General features: G+C 49.3%; 1 protein-coding gene across 1 annotated transcript; it reads left to right on the plus strand.

The window, feature by feature from the left end:
- The first annotated feature begins 832 nt into the window (after positions 1-832).
- Positions 833-17,918, plus strand: KIF23 (kinesin family member 23). Its single transcript, XM_063170149.1, has 27 exons — positions 833-843; positions 1,219-1,279; positions 1,362-1,384; positions 1,502-1,553; positions 1,664-1,675; positions 2,111-2,239; positions 3,260-3,365; positions 4,269-4,405; positions 5,172-5,281; positions 6,511-6,681; positions 7,701-7,742; positions 8,411-8,523; positions 8,772-8,893; positions 9,128-9,230; positions 9,522-9,601; positions 9,687-9,806; positions 10,255-10,414; positions 11,205-11,372; positions 11,603-11,760; positions 12,017-12,190; positions 12,700-12,879; positions 13,662-13,949; positions 15,167-15,397; positions 16,020-16,102; positions 16,432-16,513; positions 16,761-16,831; positions 17,246-17,918. The coding sequence occupies exons 1-27, from the start codon at positions 833-835 to the stop codon at positions 17,259-17,261; spliced, it is 3,003 nt and encodes a 1,000-aa protein (XP_063026219.1). The 3' UTR covers positions 17,262-17,918.
- The last annotated feature ends 3,188 nt before the right edge of the window (positions 17,919-21,106 follow it).

Here is a 21,106-nt window from a genome sequence, read left to right on the forward strand (position 1 = left end):
TTTTTTTTTTAATATCCTTGAAACCTTGTGGAAACATTCAAGAATTTGGACTAAAAATGGGAATTCCCCAGAATTTAAAAGGACTTGAATCCCTCTCCCCAGTTCCCCATTGGAATGCATTCCCTGGGAAGGGAGTTTGCTTTTCCCTGGACTTGTTCTGCTGGATTTTTCCCACATGTCCCAGCACCACATTTCCACGGTTATTTTCCACCACGGATCATTTCCCACAGGTTGGGAATTAACTAGTTTCCTACAGGTTGGGAATTATTTCCAACAGGTTGGGAATTAACTCATTTCCAACAGATTGGGAATTCACTCATTTCCATTGGGTTGGGAATTAACTAATTTTCCACACGTTGGGAATTAACCCGTTTCCACAGATTGGGAATTATTTCCAACAGGTTGGAAATTCACTAATTTTCCACAGGTTGGGAATTCAGTAATTTCCATCGGGTTTGGAATTAACTGAGTGACCAATTCGCCTCCAGGCAGGCACACAGGGAAGCTCTGGCCCTACAAACGGTCTGCATTCCACCTGTTTTCCTGAAATATTGAAATTAAGGGGATAAAAAGGAGGGAAAATCCGGGATCTGCCGGGGCCGGGATTCGAACCCGCGGCCTCCCCTCCACCACCGCCACCAGCAGGGGGCGCCCGCGCCTCTGGCCGCGCCCCTTTTCGCGTCACCATGGTGACGCGCCGTGCGTGACGACGTCACGGCGCCGTGCTCGCTGATTGGATAGATTTGAATCTCTCGGGCGCGCGGCCGCCGCCCGGTGCCAGCCCCGCAGCGCGAGCCCCGGGCCCTGTCGCGACAGCGGCGCCACCCGCGACATGAAGGCGGCGTGAGTGGCTGTGCAGCCCCGGGCGGGGAGGGGGGGCGGCCTGAGGGGTTCCGGGGGGCAGCGCGGTCGCCCTCAGCGCCATCCTGGCGCTCCCCCGTCCCGGTGCTCCGCTGTCGCGCCTCTCTCGGTTCTCCCCTCCCCTGCCCGCTCCTCCCGTCCTCTCGGCTGTCTCCCCTCTCCCCCTCCCCTCTACCGGTGTCCCGGTGCGGTCGTTCCCGGTGCCCCGTTGCGGCCGTTCCCGTTTCCCCGTCTGGCTGTTCCCGGTGTCCCGGTCTGGCCCTTCCCGGTCCGGCCGTTCCCGGTTTCCCTGTTCCTGCCGTTCCCGGTGTCCCGGTGCGGCCGTTCCCGGTTCCCTGACGCTCTCTCTCTCAGTAGGGCCAGGACGCCGCGGAGGCCGAGGAAAGCCACGAACCCCACGCAGAAGGACCCGGTGGGGGTGAGTGCCGGGCTCATCCCGAGCTCCCCCTTCCCGCCCCGCCGGATTCCCGGCTTTATCCCGTTTTTCCCCCCATTCCCAGGTGTACTGCCCAGTCCATTCCCGGTCCGTTCCCGGTTCATACCCGGTTATTCCCCCCTATCCCAGGTGCACTGCCCGGTCCATTCCCGGTTCATTCCCGATTCATTCCTGGTCTATTCCCGGTTTCCCCCCCATTCCCAGGTGTACTGCCCTGTCTATTCCCGGTTTCCCCCCATCCCACGTGCACTGCCCGGTCCGTTCCCGGTTCATTCCCGGTTTTTCCCCCCCCCCATTCCCAGGTGTACTGCCCTGTTCGTTCCCGGTCTATTCCCGGTTCATTCCCGTTTTTCCCCCCATTCTCAGGTGTACTGCCCGGTCCGTTTCCGGTCTATTCCCGGTTCATTCCCGTTTATCCCCCCCATTCCCAGGTGTACTGCCCTGTTCGTTCCCGGTCTATTCCCGGTTCATTCCCGGTTTCCCCCCCCCCCCATTCCCAGGTGTACTGCCCTGTTCGTTCCCGGTCTGTTCCCGGTTCATTCCCGTTTTTCCCCCCATTCCCAGGTGCACTGCCCTGCTCATTCCCGGTCTATTCCCGGTTCATTCCCGTTTTTCCCCCCATTCCCAGGTGTACTGCCCTGTTCATTCCCGGTCCGTTCCCGGTTCATTCCCAGTTTTTTTCCCCCATTCCCATGTGCACTGCCCAGTCCATTCCCGGTCCATTCCCGGTTTATTCCCGTTTTTCCCCCCATTCCCAGGTGCACTGCCCTGTTCATTCCCGGTTCATTCCCAGTTTTTTCCCCCCATTCCCAGGTGTACTGCCGCGTGCGGCCGCTCAGCCGTGCGGACCAGGAGTGCTGCATCGAGGTGATCAACGGCACCACGGTGCAGATCCACCCTCCCGAGGGCTACCGCGTGTTCCGCAACGGCGAGTACCGCGAGGTAACGGGATTCCCGCTGGAATTCCTGCCTGGAATTCCTGCCCCCGTCCCCGGAGGTGTCCTGGAGCACCCTGGCTTAGCAGGAGGTGTCCCTGCCCTTGGCAGTGGGGTTGGCTTTAAGGTCCCTTCCCACCCATCAAATTCCATGAATTCCATCCAGCTCCCGCTCTCCAAGCTTTCCCATGGTTTGTGGCGCTTGCAGAGTGCAAAATCCAAAAGTTTTCCACCCAAAACCCCATCTAGGACAAAAAAAGCCATCACTTCCTGATCTGTCAAATAGAGCCTTAAAGCTCATCCTGTTCCATGGGAATCCAGCATCCCAGGTTGATCCAACCTGGCCTTGGACACTCCAGGGAAAAGGAATCCACAGCTTTTCCAGGTGGGAATCTCAGCTGGGATGTGGAATATTTTGTTTCCAAATTCAGCTGGAAAATTCCTATGGGAAGGGCATTAAGGGATCTTCAAAGGTTTAAATAAAACAGGCAAAGCTTAATTAATGAAATGTTAATTTAATTAAATGAGGTTTTGTTCAGAAATTTGGAATTCAGCTATTTCCCTAAGGAAGAGTTTTGGTGGGAAAATGACCATCAAAAATTAAAATTAGTTTAAAATTTTATTTAAAATAATTCATTAAAAATAATAGCAGGTTGAAATTTAGGACAATTAAAATTAATTTTTAAATTAAAATAACTTTTTAATTTAAATAATAAATTTAAAATTAAAATAATTGAATTAATTTAAAATTAAAATTAAAATTATTCATTAAAAAAATAAAACCAGCTTGAAATTCAAGACTGAAAACTGAGGCTGGACTGGAAAAAGATCCAAAATAAACAAAATTCCACGAGGGAACAGCTCCACTTTGGCCATGGTGGATGTTTCTTTGCTTGGATTCTGGGAATTTCTGAAAGGAAATTCCAGTTTTTAGCTGTCCTTTGGGAATTCTCTGCTCCGTGGGATCCCTCTGGCCACTCCAGGCTGTGGGGCTGGAATTCCAGGGTGGTTTTCCCTCTCTTGGCAGACCCAGTATTCCTTCAAGGAGGTGTTTGGCACGCTGGTGGCACAGAAGGAGCTCTTTGATGTGGTGGCCAAGCCTCTGGTGGAGGATCTGATCCGGGGCAAGAACGGTGAGCAGAGCTCCTCTCCTGTGTCCCCATTCCCAGGATTTCAGGGCTCCTGAGGTTTGGTTGGAACTGTGGCTCAGCTCCTCACTCCACACCTCTGGAAGCTCTTTCTGGAATGGGAATCCTGGGATGGTTTGGGTGGGAATGGATGATCCAGGGCTCCTGAGGTTTGGTTGGAATTGTAGCTCAGCTCCTCACACAGAGATTGCACTTGTCTTCTTCCCTTGAAAAAATTGAAGGAAAAATTGGGAAAAAAAAAAAGGCAAATATTTAATTAATTAGGTACTTGTATCCAGTTGAAATTCCCAATCTGTTCCTGCTGTTCTAACAAGAGATTTCAGCTTGGAATTCCCTTGGAAGCTCTTTCTGGATAGGAATCCTGGGATGGTTTGGGTGGGAATGGGTGATCCCATGCCATGGAAGTGTTGTGGGAGCAGTCTGGCTTAGCAGGAGGTGTCCCTGCCTTTGGCAATGGGATTGGCTTTAAGGTCCCTTCCACCCAAAGCGTTCTGGAATTCCATGAACGATGCATCCAGATCCCTCTCCCTGCTCTCCCAAGTTTTCCCATGGTTTGTGGGAGTTGCAAGTTGTGAAATCAGCATTTTGGGCTTTTAGCAAAGCATGTTTTCAACTCCCAAAAAAGCAACAAATGGCAAAAAAGCACCATCCAATCTATGGGAAGGGCATTAAAGCTCATCCCATTCCATGGGCAGGGAAACCTTCCAGTATCCCAGGGTGCTCCAAGCCCCATCCAGTCTGGAATATTCCAGGGATGGCACAACTTGGAGAGGGTGATTCCAGGATATTCCCAGCTGTGACCACTTTGGATGGCGTGCAGTATTTGGGGTGTGTTGTTTTTTTTTTTTCCCAATCCCGTTGATTTCTCCCTTTTCCCTGCATTCCCAGGTCTGCTGTTCACCTATGGAGTGACGGGCAGTGGGAAGACCCACACCATGACAGGATCTCCTGGGGATGGGGGGCTCCTGCCCCGCTGCCTGGCCATGATCTTCAACAGCATCGGCCCCTTCCAGGCCAAGAGATTCGTGAGTGCCTCCCCACATCCTCCCCACAGCCCCAAATCCATGGATCCCTGCTCCAAACCTGCCCCTGGAGGGCATGGAAGAGGGAAAAACCCCCACGTCAGGGTCCTCGTTCCAAAAGGGTTTGGGTTTCTGGGAATGCTTTTAAAGCATTCAGTGGTTTGGTGGTTATTGCCCGAGCCCATCCTTGGAAAAATCTGTGAAAAACACATGGGAAGGAATCCAGCCAGGAAGGTGTCAGTACTGATGGCCAAGGTGTTCCCTTCCTCATTAGGATGGGTGATTAATAAGCATACATTTAATTAATTAGGTGGTGGTATCCCACTGAAATTCCCAATTTATTCCTGCTGTTCTTACAGGTGATTTCAGCATGGAGGAAGCCATTCCATGGCTTTTTTTCCCCTGGAAACAGTGGAAAACGCTGGTTTGGTGCTCCATATTTCCATGTTATTCCACTTCATTTCAGTATTTCCCATAAAACCAAAAATGAATTGTCTCCTCATGAAATCAGGGATATTTTTCCAAAGTCGTGCACTAGTGGTGCCTAAAATACACTGAAATAATCCTGGAATTCTCATCCTTGGGATCTTTTCTAAAACGTTGTTTTGCAAATTTTTTCTGTCAGAGCTTGCTGGATCGAGTGCCAATGAGGGGCGTGGTATTAATAAATTAATACCAGCCTAATCAGACTAATTAATGAATCAAATAATGCTTTGTTGGGCAGCACCTGGTTGCTGGAATTGACTGAAATTCCTGGTTTTTCCCTCAGGTTTTCAAGCTGGATGACAAGAACGGGGTGGATGTGCAGAGCGAGGTGGAGGCTCTGCTGGAACGCCAGAGGAGAGAGGCCCTGCCCACCCCAAAAACTCCAGCTGGGAAGTGAGTGACTCTGGGAATAGCAGAGGGAATTTATTCCCTAGAAATGGGTTTTAACTTCTCTTGGGCTCTTCCCTTGAGGAAATGAAGGAAAAATTGGGAAAAAAATAAGCAAATATTTAATTAATGAGGTGATTGTATCCCACTGAAATTCCCAATCTATTCCTGCGGTTCTAACAAAAGATTTCAGCTTGGAGGAAGTCATTTCATAACTTTTTTCCCTGAGATTTTGTCCCTTTTCCCCTCAGAATTTTGGACCTTTTCCCCTCAGAATTTCAAAGGGATCTTCAAGTTGATATTGTCCCATGGGCAGGGTTATTAATAATAATAATAGTTAGTAAAATATTAATGGGAAATGAGTGTGTTCCATGTGGTTTGAGCAGCTCTTTAGTTGAGGAAATTTAGGCTCAGCCTATTTCTTGTACCTGTTAAGCCAGGATTAAAACCCCGTGGTGTTCAGTAAGAATCCGGCTCTGTGAAGCCGGACCAAACTGGACTTTGGATTTCCCAACCAAATCCAGTGAAGTTCAATTTGGAGATATTTCCATAGAAACATGGAGTTCCCCCAGCTGGATCATGGAATTCCAACCATGGAACTCCCCCAGTTGGATCATGGAATTCTAGCCATGGAATTCCCTCAGTTGGATCATGGAATTTCCTTAGTTGGATCATGGATTTCCTCCAGCTGAATCATGGAATTCCAATCATGTAAGCCCCTCAGCTGGATCATGGAATTCCAACAATGGGCATTTCTATGTTGTATCATGGAATTCTAGCCATGGAATTCCCCCCGTTGGATCATGGAATTTCCACCGTAATATTTCCTTAGTTGGATCATGGAGTTTCCTAAGTTGGATCATGGAATCCCCCCAGCTGGATCATGGAATTCCATCAGTTAGATAATGGACTTCCACCATGGAATTCCCTCAGCTGGATCATGGATTTCCCCCAGCTGGATCATGGAATTCCAGCCGTGGAATTCCCTCAGTTGGATCATGGAGTTTCCTCAGCTGGATCATCGAATTCGCCCAGCTGGATCATGGAATTCCAGCCATGGAATTCCCCCAGCTGGATCGTGGAATTCCAGCTCCAGGCCCTGCCCAGGGCCCCTCAGGAACGGGAATTTTGGCGAATGTTGCGTGTTTCCCCAGCCAGCCCTGCAGCTCCGCTCTGAGCCGCCCCGGCGCGTCCCGGCTGCCGGGAATGCCATCCCAAATGCCCATTTCCCGCAGGAGACAGCTGGATCCCGAGTTTGCCGACATGATCGACGTGCAGGATCACTGCCGGGCGGAGGAGGTGGACGAGGACAACGTCTACGGCGTCTTCGTCTCCTACATCGAGATCTACAACAACTACATCTACGACCTGCTGGAGGAGGCTCCCTGCGACTCCATCAAACCCAAGTGAGTTGGGAAAGCCGGGATTGGCCCAGGCTGGGCTTGGGAATCGGCACCAAGCCGCTGGGAGGAGGTTTGGGATGAGAGCAGGGTCTCTGTGTCCTATTCCGGCATCCTCCGTCTGCTTGGAGCCCACCAAACCCAAGGGAGTTTGGGAATTCCCGTATTCCCAGTCCTGGGAGGACTTTGTAGGAACTCCACCCTGATTTTTCGGTTCTAACCTTTGGGAGTTTGGCTCAGAATTCCTGGGAATTACTGTTAAACACACGTGGAAAGGGTTCCAGCCAGGAATGTTTCAGTACTGGTGGCCAAGGTGCTCCCTTCTTCATTTGGCTGCATGATTGGCAAGCAAAATTAATTAATTAGGCAATTCTATCCCTCTTAAATTCCCAGTCTATTCTAACAGGTAATTTCAACTTGTAACGAGCCATTCCATAGATTATTGCCCTGGAAACAGTGGAAAACACTGGTTTGGTGCTCCATATTTCCCTACTATTCCACTTGATATCTGTAATTCCCATAAAACCAGAAATTAGGGATATTTTTTAGGGGTATTTTTTTCCAAAGGTGTGCATTTATGATGTCTAAAATCAATAGGAGAAGTCTGCAAATTCCACTTGGAATCTATGCATTGAAATTCCAACTCCATTAAAGGAGCTTCTCAGTCCTGTGTTAATTAAGGAGTGGTTGATTAACAAAGACTAACGAGGGCAAAGCAAACTGGGAGCTGTCTCCAGGGTCTTCATTCTAGAAGGTTTTGAATCTCTGGGAATGCTTTTAAACCATTCAGTGTTTAAACACTGAATGGTTTTAAACCATTTTAAAATAAAATTTTTAAACATTAAAATTTCAATTAAAAATTTAAACATTAAAATAAAATGTAAAAAAATAAATTAAGAGGTATTTTTTCCCAAAGCCCATCTTAAAAAAAATATCTGGGATTATTTCTCCCTCTGGAAGCTGCAGCATGGAAAGATTTGAGGCAGAAATCAAGTATTTAATATTTTTCCCCATTTTTTTGGTAGGTGGAACAATTGCAACACTCCTGTGAGAAATGGAGACTTTGTGTATGTGTCCAATGTCTTATTCCCATTTTTCCAGTGCTGTTTTCCTTGAGTAGAAGCAGAAAATTCCCTGCCTATCCTTGCTTTCCTAGGAAACCTAGGATGCTCTCCTTGCTTCTGTGTGCTTGTAGAAAAGCAATAGCTGCCACCAAAGCAATTAATTGCAATTAAATAGCTGCTAATTAGAGCAGTAGCTGGAGTGTCACTAATCCTGGCTGTGTGTCTATGTCCTGTATTCCCTCTTCCATCTTTTAGATGGATAATTGACCTTTTCCCTCTGAATTTTTAATGTTTTCCCCTCAGAGTTTTGACCTTTTCCCCTCAGACTTGGGACATTTTCCCTCTGAATTCTGAATTTTTTCCCTTGGAATTTTGGCCCTTTTCCCTCAGAATTTTTGACCTTTCCCCTGAATTTTGACCATTTTCCCCTCAGAATTTTTGGACTTCTTCCTCCCAGCATTTTTGACCTTTTCCCCCTCAGAATTTTTGTCCTTTTCCCCTCAGACTTGCGACATTTTCCCTCCAAATTCTGAATTTTTTCCCTCCGATTTTTGACCTTTTCCTGCTGAATTTTGCCCTCCGAGAGAATCTGCTTGGCAAGAAGCTGCACAGAGAACTCCCCTCCATTGGGATTTATTTGGATTTTTTCCCTTTTTCCCACTATCCCAAAGACCTCCCCAGTCCAAAATCCTTCGGGAAGACCAGAACCACAACATGTACGTGACGGGCTGCACCGAAGTGGAGGTCAAATCCACCGAGGAAGCTTTTGAAGTCTTTTGGAGAGGTAAAAATCTTGGAGTTCAGGGCTGATGCCACATTCCCAGCACCTTAAACATCATCCACGAGCAGGGAAATTCTGCTGGATCAGCCCCCTCCTTGGGATGGAGCATCCACAGCTTCTCTGGGCATTTAGGGCCTCCCCATTCCCAGCCCTTCCCAATATCCCACAGCTGGGAAACCCCTCACACCCTGATGCTGGAGGGAGCTGTGGGAAAGCAGCAGGAATTTTGGGAATTTGGGGTGTCTGAGCAGGGCAGAAGAAGCGACGCATCGCCAACACGCAGCTGAACCGGGAATCCAGCCGCTCCCACTCTGTGTTCATCATCAAACTGGCACAGGCTCCTCTGGATGCTGATGGGGACAACGTCCTCCAGGTCAGTTCTGGGTCATTCCAGGAGAATTTTATGGAATTTACCTTGGAAGCAGCTCCTGTGCCTCATGTTTGGAGGTGACAGAGTTATTCATAAAAAAGCTGTGCAGCTGTCTGGGCTGTACCAACCCCTGTGAGCTCATATCCAACACATCCTTTGAAAGTGGGTTTTGGGATGAGGTGTCCCCCAGCCCTTTAGGGGAATCTGGAGGGATCCAGGATTTCTTGTGTGTCCCAGGAAAAGGAGCAAATCACCCTGAGCCAGCTGTCCCTGGTGGATCTGGCGGGAAGTGAGAGAACCAACAGGACCAAAGCCGAGGGGAACAGACTGCGGGAAGCAGGTAGGAACACCCTGGAGCACCCTGCTAATTAACCCTGCTAATTAAACTCCTGCTAATCCTGTCTCCTAGGGAGGAATCCCAGGAATTCTTGAAGTGCTCTGTTAGGATCAGTTAGGATTTGATGACCTCAAATCTTCCCACAAGTTTGCAGCAGCACTTCTGCCACTTCAGTTAATTAGAGCAATTATTAACAAATATTGTTAATTAGGCAATTTATTCTTCTGACTAATCTGGGAATATGATCCAAGGGCTGCTCATGGAGTTATTTTGCCTTGTGTTTGCTTTTTTTAGGGAATATCAACCAGTCTTTGATGACATTGAGGACGTGCATCGAGGTTCTGCGGGAAAACCAATTGTACGGAACAAACAAGGTGGGCAGCCCTTCCCTGCTTATCCTTGGATTTCATCACCTGGATAAGGAAAACTCATGGAGTTTTCCCTGGCCTTTATTCCCAGATGGTTCCATACAGAGATTCCAAGCTGACTCATCTCTTCAAGAACTATTTCGATGGAGAAGGGAAAGTTCGGATGATCGTGTGTGTGAATCCCAAGGCAGAGGACTATGAGGAAAGCCTGGTAAATTCCCTTTTTCCATTTCCTCATGCTCTTCTTTTCCTGTTTTTCCCTGGATTCTTGTGCTCCAAGAGATAGAAGGAATTATAATTTTTGTTTGAGCCCTTCAATTATAATTCTGTGGGATAAATCTGCTCCCCAAGCCTTGTTTTTGCTGTTCATATTACACCTGCTCCTTGCTTAAAAAGTGGGAAAGGTTTTCCTTCCTCACAGAATTCCATGGAGCCATATTTGGGTGTTTAATCCCTCCTATTCCTAGAATTCCAGCTGTCTGTGCCCACGCTTTTGTGGCTCCCTGGGGGGGAGGTTTCTGGAAGATCCCAATCCGTAGCTGGGAACTCCTTGCGATTTCAGCCGGATAATTCCTCCTTTCCCACTTCAGTGGCCCAACCCCGCTCCCAGTCCCATCTCCGGGTGCTCCTGGTGGTTTTTCTTTCCTGTTTTCTTGCAGCAAGTGATGCGTTTTGCAGAGATGACCCAGGAGGTGGAGGTGGCCAGGCCCCTGGACCGGCCGCTGTGCGGGCTGACGCCGGGGCGGCGTCTCCGCAACCAGGCGTTCCGCGAGGAGCTGTCCCGCAAGCTGGAGCTCAGGGGCGGCCCCGTGGGGGCAGGTGAGGGCTGGGGTGGGGAATTCTGCTCTGGGAATGTCCACCTGGGAAAAAGGGAAGGATTCAGGGAAAGTTTGGAGAGCCTTGCAGGGTCTTAAGGGGCTGCAGGAGGGTTGGAGAGGGATTGGGATGAGGGATGAAGAGACAACGGGGAATGGCTTCAAATTGGAAAATGGGAAATTTGGGTGGGATATTGGGAAGGAGTTGCAGGCTGTGAGGGTGGGGAGGGGCTGGGCTGGAATTCCCGGAGTACCTGTGGCTGCTCCTGCATCCCTGGAAGTGTCCAAGGCCAGGTTGGAATGTGGGACAGCAGGAGGTATCCCTGCCCATGGAACAGGATCACTTTAAGTTCCTTTCCAACCCAAACCATTCCATGATTCCAGCAGAGTTTTCTGTTAGGAATTCAAGGCTGGGAATTAAAATTTAAACCAATTCTACTGAGCCTTAGCTGTGTCAGACTGAACCTCAGTGCCCTGGGAGCTGCTGCTCTTCCCTCTGCAGTGTCCCTGTGAAGGTTTCCTTTCCAAGGAATTCCACAGGATTGGGATGAATCCATGGTCCCATTATTGTAGCTCCTGACAGGAAATTGTGCCAAGGAAATTGAGGGATGTTCCCCAATGTTCAGGACTTGCTTTTAGTAAAACAAGGAATCAAAGATGTCACATTTAATCCTTTCCCATCCCTCACCTATTTGGAAACCTGTAGCTCCCATTAATCACTCCCAGTTTTCCACAATCCTGCCCCATGTCCATTGGAATTTTCCCGTCCTGCTGACGGATTTTCCATCCTGCAGGACCAGAGGAGCCATCTGCTGCTGAGCTCTTCTTCCAGAGCTTCCCTCCCCTGCCTTCCTGCGAGCTCTTGGACATCAACGACGACCAAACGCTCCCAAAACTGATCGAGGCCCTGGAGCAGCGCCACAAAATGAGGCAGATGCTGACAGAGGAATTTGCCAAAAGTGGTAGGAATTTGCCCCAAGTTGGAACATCAGGGCAAAACTCAGATTTGGTGCCCTTATTATTCCTCCAAGGATCCCCCTTGCCTCAATTTTCTTGTTTAGATTGATTGTTTCAACCTTTTTTTGAGGAATTTTAGGCTTTAAAATTTGTTGGGAAAAACAGAGGTTTGGATGTTCTGGGGATAAGAGAGAAGATTAAAGATAAAATAGAAAATATCTGAATTCTCTTCCAGTTCTTGCCTTTAAAACAATGCTGCAAGAATTTGACTCCAGTGTTGCATCCAAGGAAAATTATATCCAAGGAAAACTGGCTGAGAAGGAGAAAACCATAACAGGGCAGAAGACGGAGCTGGAACGGCTGGAGAAGAAGATTAAAACCTTGGAGTACAAGGTCAGTTGGGTCGTTTTGGAGCACAAATCCCATTTTTTTTTAATGGATTATTGGCAAATTCCTTGTCATCAGGAATAAATATTTTGGGGGGGAACTTCTGCTGAAAATTTGTTGACTTTTTTTTATGAGGTGAGGCTTTAAAAGCAGCAAAATCAGCGATTTAGAAGTGAAAATTGAGATTTCCCGGGAAATACAAGCAGGAATTCCTGGATTAGAAGGTTGTATTCCCACCCAAATCCTTCCTCTCTTGCTGCAGATTGAGATTTTGGAGAAGACAGCCACGATTTACGAGGAGGACAAGAGGAACCTGCAGCAGGAGCTGGAGAGCAAGAGCCAGAAGCTGCAGCGGCAGGCGTCGGACAAGAGGAGGCTGGAGGCCAGGCTGCAGGGAATGGTGGCTGAGACCTCCCTCAAGTGGGAGAAGGAATGTGTGAGTGCAGGAATGGGGGAAAAGTGGGATCAAGGCATTGGGGATTTGGGGTGTGGGATCTTAAGGAGTGGGTTTGTTGGTGTTTGTGGGAATTCTGGGTTGGAAATGGGATGGAGAGGAAGAGGGGAGGGAGAGGAGAGGAATTGAGGGGAATGGAATGGAAAGGAAAGGAATTGAAGGGAATGGAAAGAAGGAGAGAAAAGCGGAGGGCAGTGGGGTCAGGCTCTGCTCCCAGGGAACAAGGACGGGAGGAGACAGAAAGCAGGCTCAGGCTGTGCCAGGGCAGGCTCAGGTTGGATACTGGGGAAATTCCCTCATGGAATGGGTTATAAAAGTTGGAACTACCCGGGGAGGTTTGGAATCCCCATCCCTGCAGGTATCCAAGGAACTCCTGCATGTGGCACTCAGGGCTCCAGGCTGGGTTCAGTCCCAGCCTGGCCCTGCTGATCCTGGTGGGTTTTCCAGCCTCAGCAATTGCATGTTTCCCTCTGCTGTCCCTGTCCCTGAAGGAGCGGCGCGTGGCAGCCAAGCAGCTGGAGATGCAGAACAAGCTGTGGGTGAAGGACGAGAAGCTGAAGCAGCTCAAGGCCATCGTCACCGAGCCCAGAGCCGAGAGGCCGGAGAGGCCATCCCGGGAAAGGGAGCGGGAAAAGCCTCTCCCCAGATCCGTGTCTCCCTCCCCTGCTCCCGTGAGTCACTCCCAAACCTGCTGCATTTAGGAAACAGCGTTTTTGGGCTTAAGTGCAGGGATTTTAGTCATTAGTAGCCCCCAAGGACAGAGTTGGAGAAGCTTATTTTGAGTTCCTTGTCTGCTGTTCTTCATCCATTCCCCACCTCCTGATATCCTTAGGAGCAGGAAATCCCTGGATTTTTCTGTCCTTGTTTGCTTGGAGTCTCCTTTGTCTCACTGACTCTCCCTTCTCCCCAGAGCTAAGGTTTGAGCCCAGAGTTGGAGCAGCTTGAATTCCTTTTCTTCTGTTTTTTCTTCATCCATTCTCCCACCTCCTGATATTCATAGGAATGGGAAATCCCTGGGTCTGTCCCTCCCTGTGTCTCACTGGTGTTTCCCTGCTTCCAGAGCTGTGGTGTCCCTGCTGAAGTTTGATCCCCGAGCTGGAGCACCTTTTAAGTTCCTCGTTTTGTCTCTGTTCATTGTTTATCCATTCTCCCACCTGCTGATATCCACAGGAACAGGAAATCCCTGGACCTGTCTGTCCCTGCATGGTGTCCCTGTTTGACTGCACGACGCCTCCTGTGTGTCACTGATGTTTCCCTTCTCTCCAGAGCTGTGATGTCCCTGCTGAAGTTTGAGCCCTGACTTGGATCAGCTCGAATTCCCTGTGTCCTGTGTGCTCTTCATCCATTCTCCCACCTCCTGATCTCCACAGGAACGGGAAATGCCTGGATTTGTCTGCCTGTCCCTGTTTGCTTGGAGCCTGCTGTGTCTCACTGCTCTCTCCCTTCTCCCCAGAGCTGTGGCGACCCCGCTGAGCTCGGGGACAGCCGGGGGGCCCCGCGGGGGCCCAGGCGCTCCAACTCTTGCAGCAGCATCTCTGTGGCCTCCTGTGTGCTGGAGTGGGAGCAGAAGGGCCCTTCCTGCGAGCCAGCCAGCATTCCCAAGCCCAGGAATAAAGCTGGAGCAGAGCCAGGCTCGGCCTGGCCCAGCCCTGCCAGGAGGAGAGGGATGTGCTGGAGCCGAGCGCTGGAGGTGCCCAGGGATAGAGAGGAGCTAGAGCAGGAAGAGGATCCGTGCTGCAGGGTTAGTCCTGGCCTAGTGGGGCTCAGCCTGGCTTAAAGGTTCTCTGAGCCTGAGCCTGGCTCTGTCCTCGAGCCTAACGTAGAGTAGAGCTGTCCCTAACGTGTCCTGCTGGTCCCAGACTGAGCCTGGCTACTCTCGCTGCCCTCTTGGTGTTTGGAGCTTCCTTGGAAGTTAAGAATTCCCACTTTTTAGGGAGCTCTGAGGTGGCCACACTCTGCTCTAGCCATGGGTGTCCTCATGTTTTTCCCTGGTGTTTCCCTTTCCCTTTTCCTGGCATTTCCCTTTTCCTTTCCGTCTCCCTCGTGTCTCCTCCAATCCCTCCTGCAATTTCCCAGCTTCCAAGGTGCTTCTGGGAGCTTTTCCTGCCTGGAAACATGCCTTGGATAAACCTTTTGTGTGCCTCAGCTTTAATTCCCTAATTCCCTTTAAACTGGGAGCTCTAATTCCATGAATTATTTGGTTCCTTGAGGATTCAGTCCAAGAGCACTTTAGGAAAACAGGGACAATCTCTTCCCTTGTCCCCTCCTTCCTAGGTGTGGAATGCAACATATTAGACAAAAATTCCCAAGAGATAGGACTTGACGTGGAGTATTCCATTCATAATTTGATCCCAAAAAACCAGGAGATGGCCTGGAATATTCCATGCATAATTTGATGCCAAGCTCATGGTGGTGCTGTCAGGATTCAATCCAAGAGCACTTTAGGAAAGCAGAGCAGGACAATCCCTTGGGCTGGTGCTGTGAATTTGGAAATTTGGGAGGAGCTTTCCCAAACTTGAGGAGACTTAAAGGAATGTGACAGATTGGACAACGCTGGGATAAAATTTCCGTTAAATAGGAATTGGCCTGGAATATTCCATGGACGACTCGATGCCCAAAAAACAGGAATTGGCCAGGAATGTTCCAGTGATAATTTGATGCCAAGCTCTTGGTGGTGCCCTCAGGATCCAACCCAAGGACCAAACCTTTGCCTTTCCCACGCCCATCCTATCCAATCTCATCCATTCCCTGTGCCCATCCATTCCCTGTTTGCATTCCCTGTTCCCATTCTCCCATCATTCTCAGAGCGCTCTGGTGGCGCCACTGCGGCTGTGGTGTTCCTGCAGTGCCAGGGAGCGCTGGGTGGATCACCAGCCCCCATCCCTGCCATTCCCTGTTCTCATTCTCCATTCCCTATGCCCATTCCCTGTTCTCATTCCCACTCTCCATCGTTCCCAGAGCGCTCCGGTGGCGCCGCTGCGCGCGCGGCGTTCCCGCAGTGCCGGGGAGCGCTGGGTGGATCACCGGCCGCCGTCGCACGTGCCCACGGAGACGCTGCTGCAGCCGCGCGTGCCCAGGGCCATCACCGTGGACGCGCCCAGCGAGCGCGCCCTGGCCCGCTGCGACCGCTACCTGCTGACCCACCAGGAGCTCGCCTCCGACGGGGAGATCCAGACCAAGCTCATCAAGGTGACCTCGGGAGTCTTGGGAATGTTGGGAATGTTGCGTTGGAATTGTCGAAATTTTGTTAAAATTACCCAAAGAATTCCTGGGTGTGGCACTCGGTGCTCCAGGAGTTCCTTAGGCTCTGGACAACGCTGAGATCCAGACCGAGTTCATCCGAGTGACCTTGGGAATGTTGCATTGGAATCACTGAGATTTCATTAAAATGACCCAAGGAATTCGTGGATGTGGCACTCGGTGCTCCAGGCTTGGGACAGGGTTGAGATCCAGACTGAGCTCATTAAAGTGACCTTGGGAATTGTGGGAATCTTGGGAATGTTGCTTTGGAATCATTCAAATTTAGTTTGGCGTTTTCATGGTTGAGTTCCATTATTTGTGGGATTCCATGATTTGTGAATCCTATGATTTAAGGGAGTCCATTATTTGTGTAGATCCCATGATTTTGGAATCCCTTGATCTGTGGATCCCATGATTTCTGCATTTTCCTGTGGAAAAAGGCAACAATCCATTGGCAGTGAAATGAGAGGAGCTTATTTGTATCCGTATCTCTTTGGGCTGGAATTCTGGGATGAATACCAGTGTTGTTCCTGTCCTAATCCTGCTTTTCCTTGTCCTTTTCCCATTCCAGGGGGACGTGTTCAAGACCAGGGGTGGTGGCCAGGCCGTGCAGTTCACGGACATCGAGACCCTCAAGCAGGAATCTCCCACTGGGTGAGTCCAGCCTCTGGAATCCTGGAATTCCCAAAATTCCAGTTGTGGAACCTTTCATTTGAGCTTCTGGAGTCCTGGAATTCCCAAGGTTCCAATGATGGGACCTTTCATTTGAGCTTCTGGAACTGTGGAATTCCGGGTGCATGCATGGAACCTCTACCAGGCCGGATGATCCAATGGGAAAATCCAACTTGAAATCCCATAAACTTGGAGAAGTTTATGGTTGCTGGATCCAAGATTTATTAAGGAAGAATAAAGATGTTTTCCAGTGTTGGAATGTGGCAAATTCCATGAGGTTTGTGCTGTAATTCCACAAATTCCCGTTCCAGGCGGAAGCGCCGCTCGTCTCCTCCCAATCCCGACCCTGCTGGGGACGCCGCAGACTCGGAATGGACGGATGTGGAAACCAGGGTGAGCTGGGAATGTCACGCTGGGAATGTCACCCTGGGTCCTGGAATTGTGACCTGGGTTGGGTTGGGAGGGAACTTCAGCTCATCCCAATCCAGCCATTCCATGGGCACTTCCCACTATCCCGGGCTGCTCTGTCCAGCCTGGCCTTGGAGGTTCCAAGGCTGGGGATCCAAACCCCTCTGGATGAGGATTTGGGAATGCTGGGAATGGTGGGAAGCAGTGGATCCTGACTTTGGTGTGTTCCCAGTGTTCCGTGGCCGTGGAGATGAGGGCGGGATCGGCGCTGGGACCGGGATTCCAGCACCACGCCCAGCCCAAGTGAGTGCTCCTGGAATTCTTTCCTGACAACTTCCAAAATTCGGGAATGTTTTCCCCCCAACCTTGCTGCCCTTTTCACTTTGGGTTTTCATTCCTGGCTGGAATAGGGTTGGGAATGGCAGCAGGAATGTCCTGGATTCCCTCTCCTGCCCCTCTAACCTCTTGCTCATGTTATCCATTGGGAATTTCCAATTCCCCGTAGAAAGAGGGAATTAAGAAATTGGAATCCAACTTTGTTTGCTGCTCCTGCTGCCTAAAAATCAAAGGAAAAGAGATTTTGGAATTTCCTTGGATTAAATGTTGGATTTTTTTAGGAGGTGGGTGGTAGTGCAAAAACCTGGGAATGAGGAGTTGGCTGCTCCCAAAATTCCTCTGGATGAATCCTGAAAGTTCTGTGGCTCTTTCTCGTTGCAGGCGCAGGAAGCCCTGAACTTTTCCTGCTGGAATCCCGGATTTTCCCAGCCTGAGGAATGCTCTGCTGCCACTGCTCCTCAGGAACTGCTTTGTGCTCATTCCCAGAGGTTTTTAGGGAAGCTGGGAAATGGCTCCATTGGTGATCCCAAAGAACTTCTGGATGGATCTGTCCTTTTCCATAGATTTAGGGAAATCCTCAAGGTCCCTCTGGAATTTCGAACAGAGCTGGATCGTTACAGACAGTGCCAGCAGGCTTTTCCCTGGGAGATTTTTCCAGTGTTGTCCCAGTTTTTTAATCCCAAATCCATCTTTTCTGGTCATTCCCTCTCTTTTGGGAGACCCAACCGCTGCTATTCCGAGCTGCAGTCCAGCACTTTAAGGGTGTTTTTGGCCATTCCTGATTTTACTGGAAGCAGGAAAACCTTGGGAATTCAGATTTCTTCTGGCAAGAATTAATTTGGAGTATTTAAGTGTGTCACTGAGCTGTCAGAACATTCCAGAGTCACCCAAAATCCTGGGAGCAGTGGGAATTCACATCCCAGCTGCTTTGGGGTGTGAGGGAATTCTGGAATGTTTTCCATGTGGGAATGGGGGGAAGAGGGGATTTTTTCACAGATAGGGTGAGAATTAGCTCTCTTTATGTTCCCTGCAAAATGTTTAATAAATCCTTTTATTCCCAACCCTCTTCCTGGTTTTTAGGGAACTCCAAGGGGAGCAGCTTTCCTGGCTTTGCAGAAAGCTGGGATCAGAGGCTGCGGGATCTCTGGAATTTCTCCAGCAGCTCCAGGTCCTTCCCCTGCTGGGACTCCAGAGCTCAGGGGGGAACAAAGGGAGAGCTTTTCCAGCCCTTCAGGAATTCCATGAGCTCCAGAGGCGGCTCCCGGCTGGATCCGTGGGAAGCAGCTCTCCCGGAGCGCCGCTAGATGGGGCAGGAAAACCACGGGAGTGGCGGCGCTTCCCGAGCCTGGGCAGCTTCCCTGATCCCAAACCTCTTCCTGCCCCCTGGAAGAACTGGGATTGGGATTGGGATAACCACTGAGGAATGATGGAAAACTCTGGGAAGGGCTCTTGTTTGTGGGATTTAATGAGTTCATTAATCGTTAATGAGGAGCCATCTCTTGGATTTGGATTCCATTATCTTGGTGACAAGTTAAATCCCGTTGGGAATATTCCTGTGGAAAACTGGGATACACCAGGAACTGATGCTCATGGAGATGGTTTGGAAGCAGGAAAGGGTTGAAAACACTGGGAATTCTGAATCTGCTCCCTTGGATTTGAGAATTTTATTTTTGACATTTTATTTTACTTTTATTTTTTGCTTTTATTCTTATTTTTAATTCAATTTAATTTTCTTTTCTTTTTAGATTTTTCTTCTTATTTTAATTATTTTAATTTTGATTTTATTTTTATTTTTTATTTTAATTTAATTTTTATTCCTATTTTTTATTAATTTTAAATTTTAATTTTATTTTCTTTTTAAAATTTTTTCTTCTTAATTTAAATATTTTAATTTTAGTTCTGATTTCATTTCTGTTTTTACTTTTATTTATTTTATTTTCCTTCAAAGCACCTGCAGACGGGGTAAGTTGGAGGGGAAATATTGGATTTGCAGCTCCAAGATCTCCAGGTTTTCCCAGGCAGATCCTGTCCCAATCTCTTTAATTCCAGGGGAAATATCCCTTTATCCCAACCACCTTTATCAGGACAAAATGCGCAGCAAAATCCAAGCGTTTATCCCAAAAATCCATCTCCGGAGCACTGGAATTGCAACGAGCACTTTTTCCATGAGGTGTCAGTGTGGGATTGGGATTCCCATCCCTGTTTTCCAGCAAACCATGGAAAAACCTCCTTGGATCAGCAGCAAATCCCAGCTCGTTCCCAGCTCTCGGCATTCCATGGATGGAGCGAGGGTTTGATCCCATTCCATGGGAAGGGATCATTCCAGAGTCAATCCTGCTCTGTCTGTTCCCACCTTGTCCCCAAATTCCATCCAGCCACATCCCAACATCCCAGCTGGGAATGCTGTTTCTCTCATCCTGGAAAAAACAAGCAGGAAAAAGGAGTTCCCTGGAAAGGGGCCTGGGACAAGGGATGGAGAGACAGGACACAGGGAAAGGAAAAGGGGATTTAGATGGGATACTGGGAAGGGATTGTCTCCTGGGAGGGGCTGGGGTGGAATTCCCAGAGAAGCTGTGGCTGCCTCTGGATCCCTGGAGTGTTCCAGGCCAGGTTAGATGGGGATTGGAGCAGCCTGGGACAGTGGCAGGTTCCCTGCCCATGGAATGGGATGGGATTTTATCCCTTCCCACCCACAGCATTCCATGACATTCCCATCCATGGATTTGTCCCAAATGTCCTTAAAATGCCTTTGAGTGTCCCAGAGCCACTGGGAATGATTTTCACATTCCAGCCAAGTGGCCCTTGCCTGGAATTCCACTCTTTTCCTAAAATCCCATCCTGAGCCTTCATTCCCAGTAGGATTTCTTTACATGAATCCCGAATTCCCGAGCTGGGAATCCCGAGCCTTCATTCCCAGTAGGATTTCTCCCTGGTGCCAATAAATGTCCCCACCCCGGCTTTTCCCACATTCCCTGAGCTCTCGGTAAGCAGCAGATTGTTCCTGGAGTCAGGAGCTGGGAGCGCCAGCCGGAGCCATCCCGGTGTGAATTCCCAGAAATAATCCTAATGGGAAGCGACGCTGTCGGCTCCCATCCGTCAGCCCTGGCAGAGCCAATTGGCTCCGTCCCTTGGAATTATGGCAAGGACGGGGAAAATGGGAATATCCTCAGCTGTTGGGAGCTGCCAAGAGGCTGCTCCATGGGAACGGAGCACCGGGATGAGACCGGAGCTGGGAAACTCCTGGTGCCACTGGCAGCTCCGAGGGCTAGCTGGAATTCCAAATTTTCCACCTGGGATTCCTCCCTGCTCCTTGTTTTCCCAGCCACTTCCATTGGGTTTTCCAGGCTTTTGCACTCTGGAATATTTTAACACTCGACTCCTGAGTTTTGCTCCTAAGTTTTGTTCCTGAATCTTGGGCTTGGAATTTTTCCTCCCAAATCTGGGGTCCAAATTTTTCCTCACAAAGCTTGGGCTCCTAATTTTTATTCCCAAACATTTGGCTTCTATATTTTGTGCCTAGATCTGGAATCCTGATCTTCTGGGCTCCTAGTTTTTCTTCCTAATCCTTGAATTTTCTCATTTTCCTTCCTAAATCTGAGATCCTGATTTTTGTTCTCAAATCTTGGGCTCCTGATTTTTGCTCCTAAACCTTCGATCCCATCCAATTCCATCCCTGCCATGGGCAGGGACATCTTCCACTATCCCAGGTTGTTCCAATTCCCATCCAGCCTGATTTTGGACACTTCCAAGGATTCATCCACAGCTTCTCTGGGAGGCCTGTCCTGATTTTTCCAAGCTTTCCCTCCAATGGATATTCTGGATGAGGATCCTCCTGCTTGGCCATGACCCTTGAGCATCCCCATCCCTCTCCAGCTCTGCTTCCCTGGGATTGATTAATCCATGGGATATTTCATGGATTGCTCATCCCTGCCCTAGCAGTGTTTTCCTAACCCTTCCCATTAATCCAGCTGGAAAAAACCTCCCCTTCCTCTGTGCTCCAACAGACAGAGCAGTTTATCTGGAAAAGCAGGAAAATTTTCCCTAATCCCTCTTGAATCCTGGGATATCAGCAGGTAACGGGTTCAATATGGCACGAGGGGGTCACGGGGGGAGCAATAAACAAAGCCTGGCTTGAATTACTCCTGGGAAATTCCTTGATCCACACCTGATTAAAGCCTCATCCCGTGGAACCAGACGGTTCCCTTGGATCTGGATGCAGATTAGATGGAGCTGGAGCCCTGC

The sequence above is a fragment of the Melospiza melodia genome, chromosome 15 (assembly GCF_035770615.1).
Source record: "Melospiza melodia melodia isolate bMelMel2 chromosome 15, bMelMel2.pri, whole genome shotgun sequence".
Taxonomy (NCBI): domain Eukaryota; kingdom Metazoa; phylum Chordata; class Aves; order Passeriformes; family Passerellidae; genus Melospiza; species Melospiza melodia.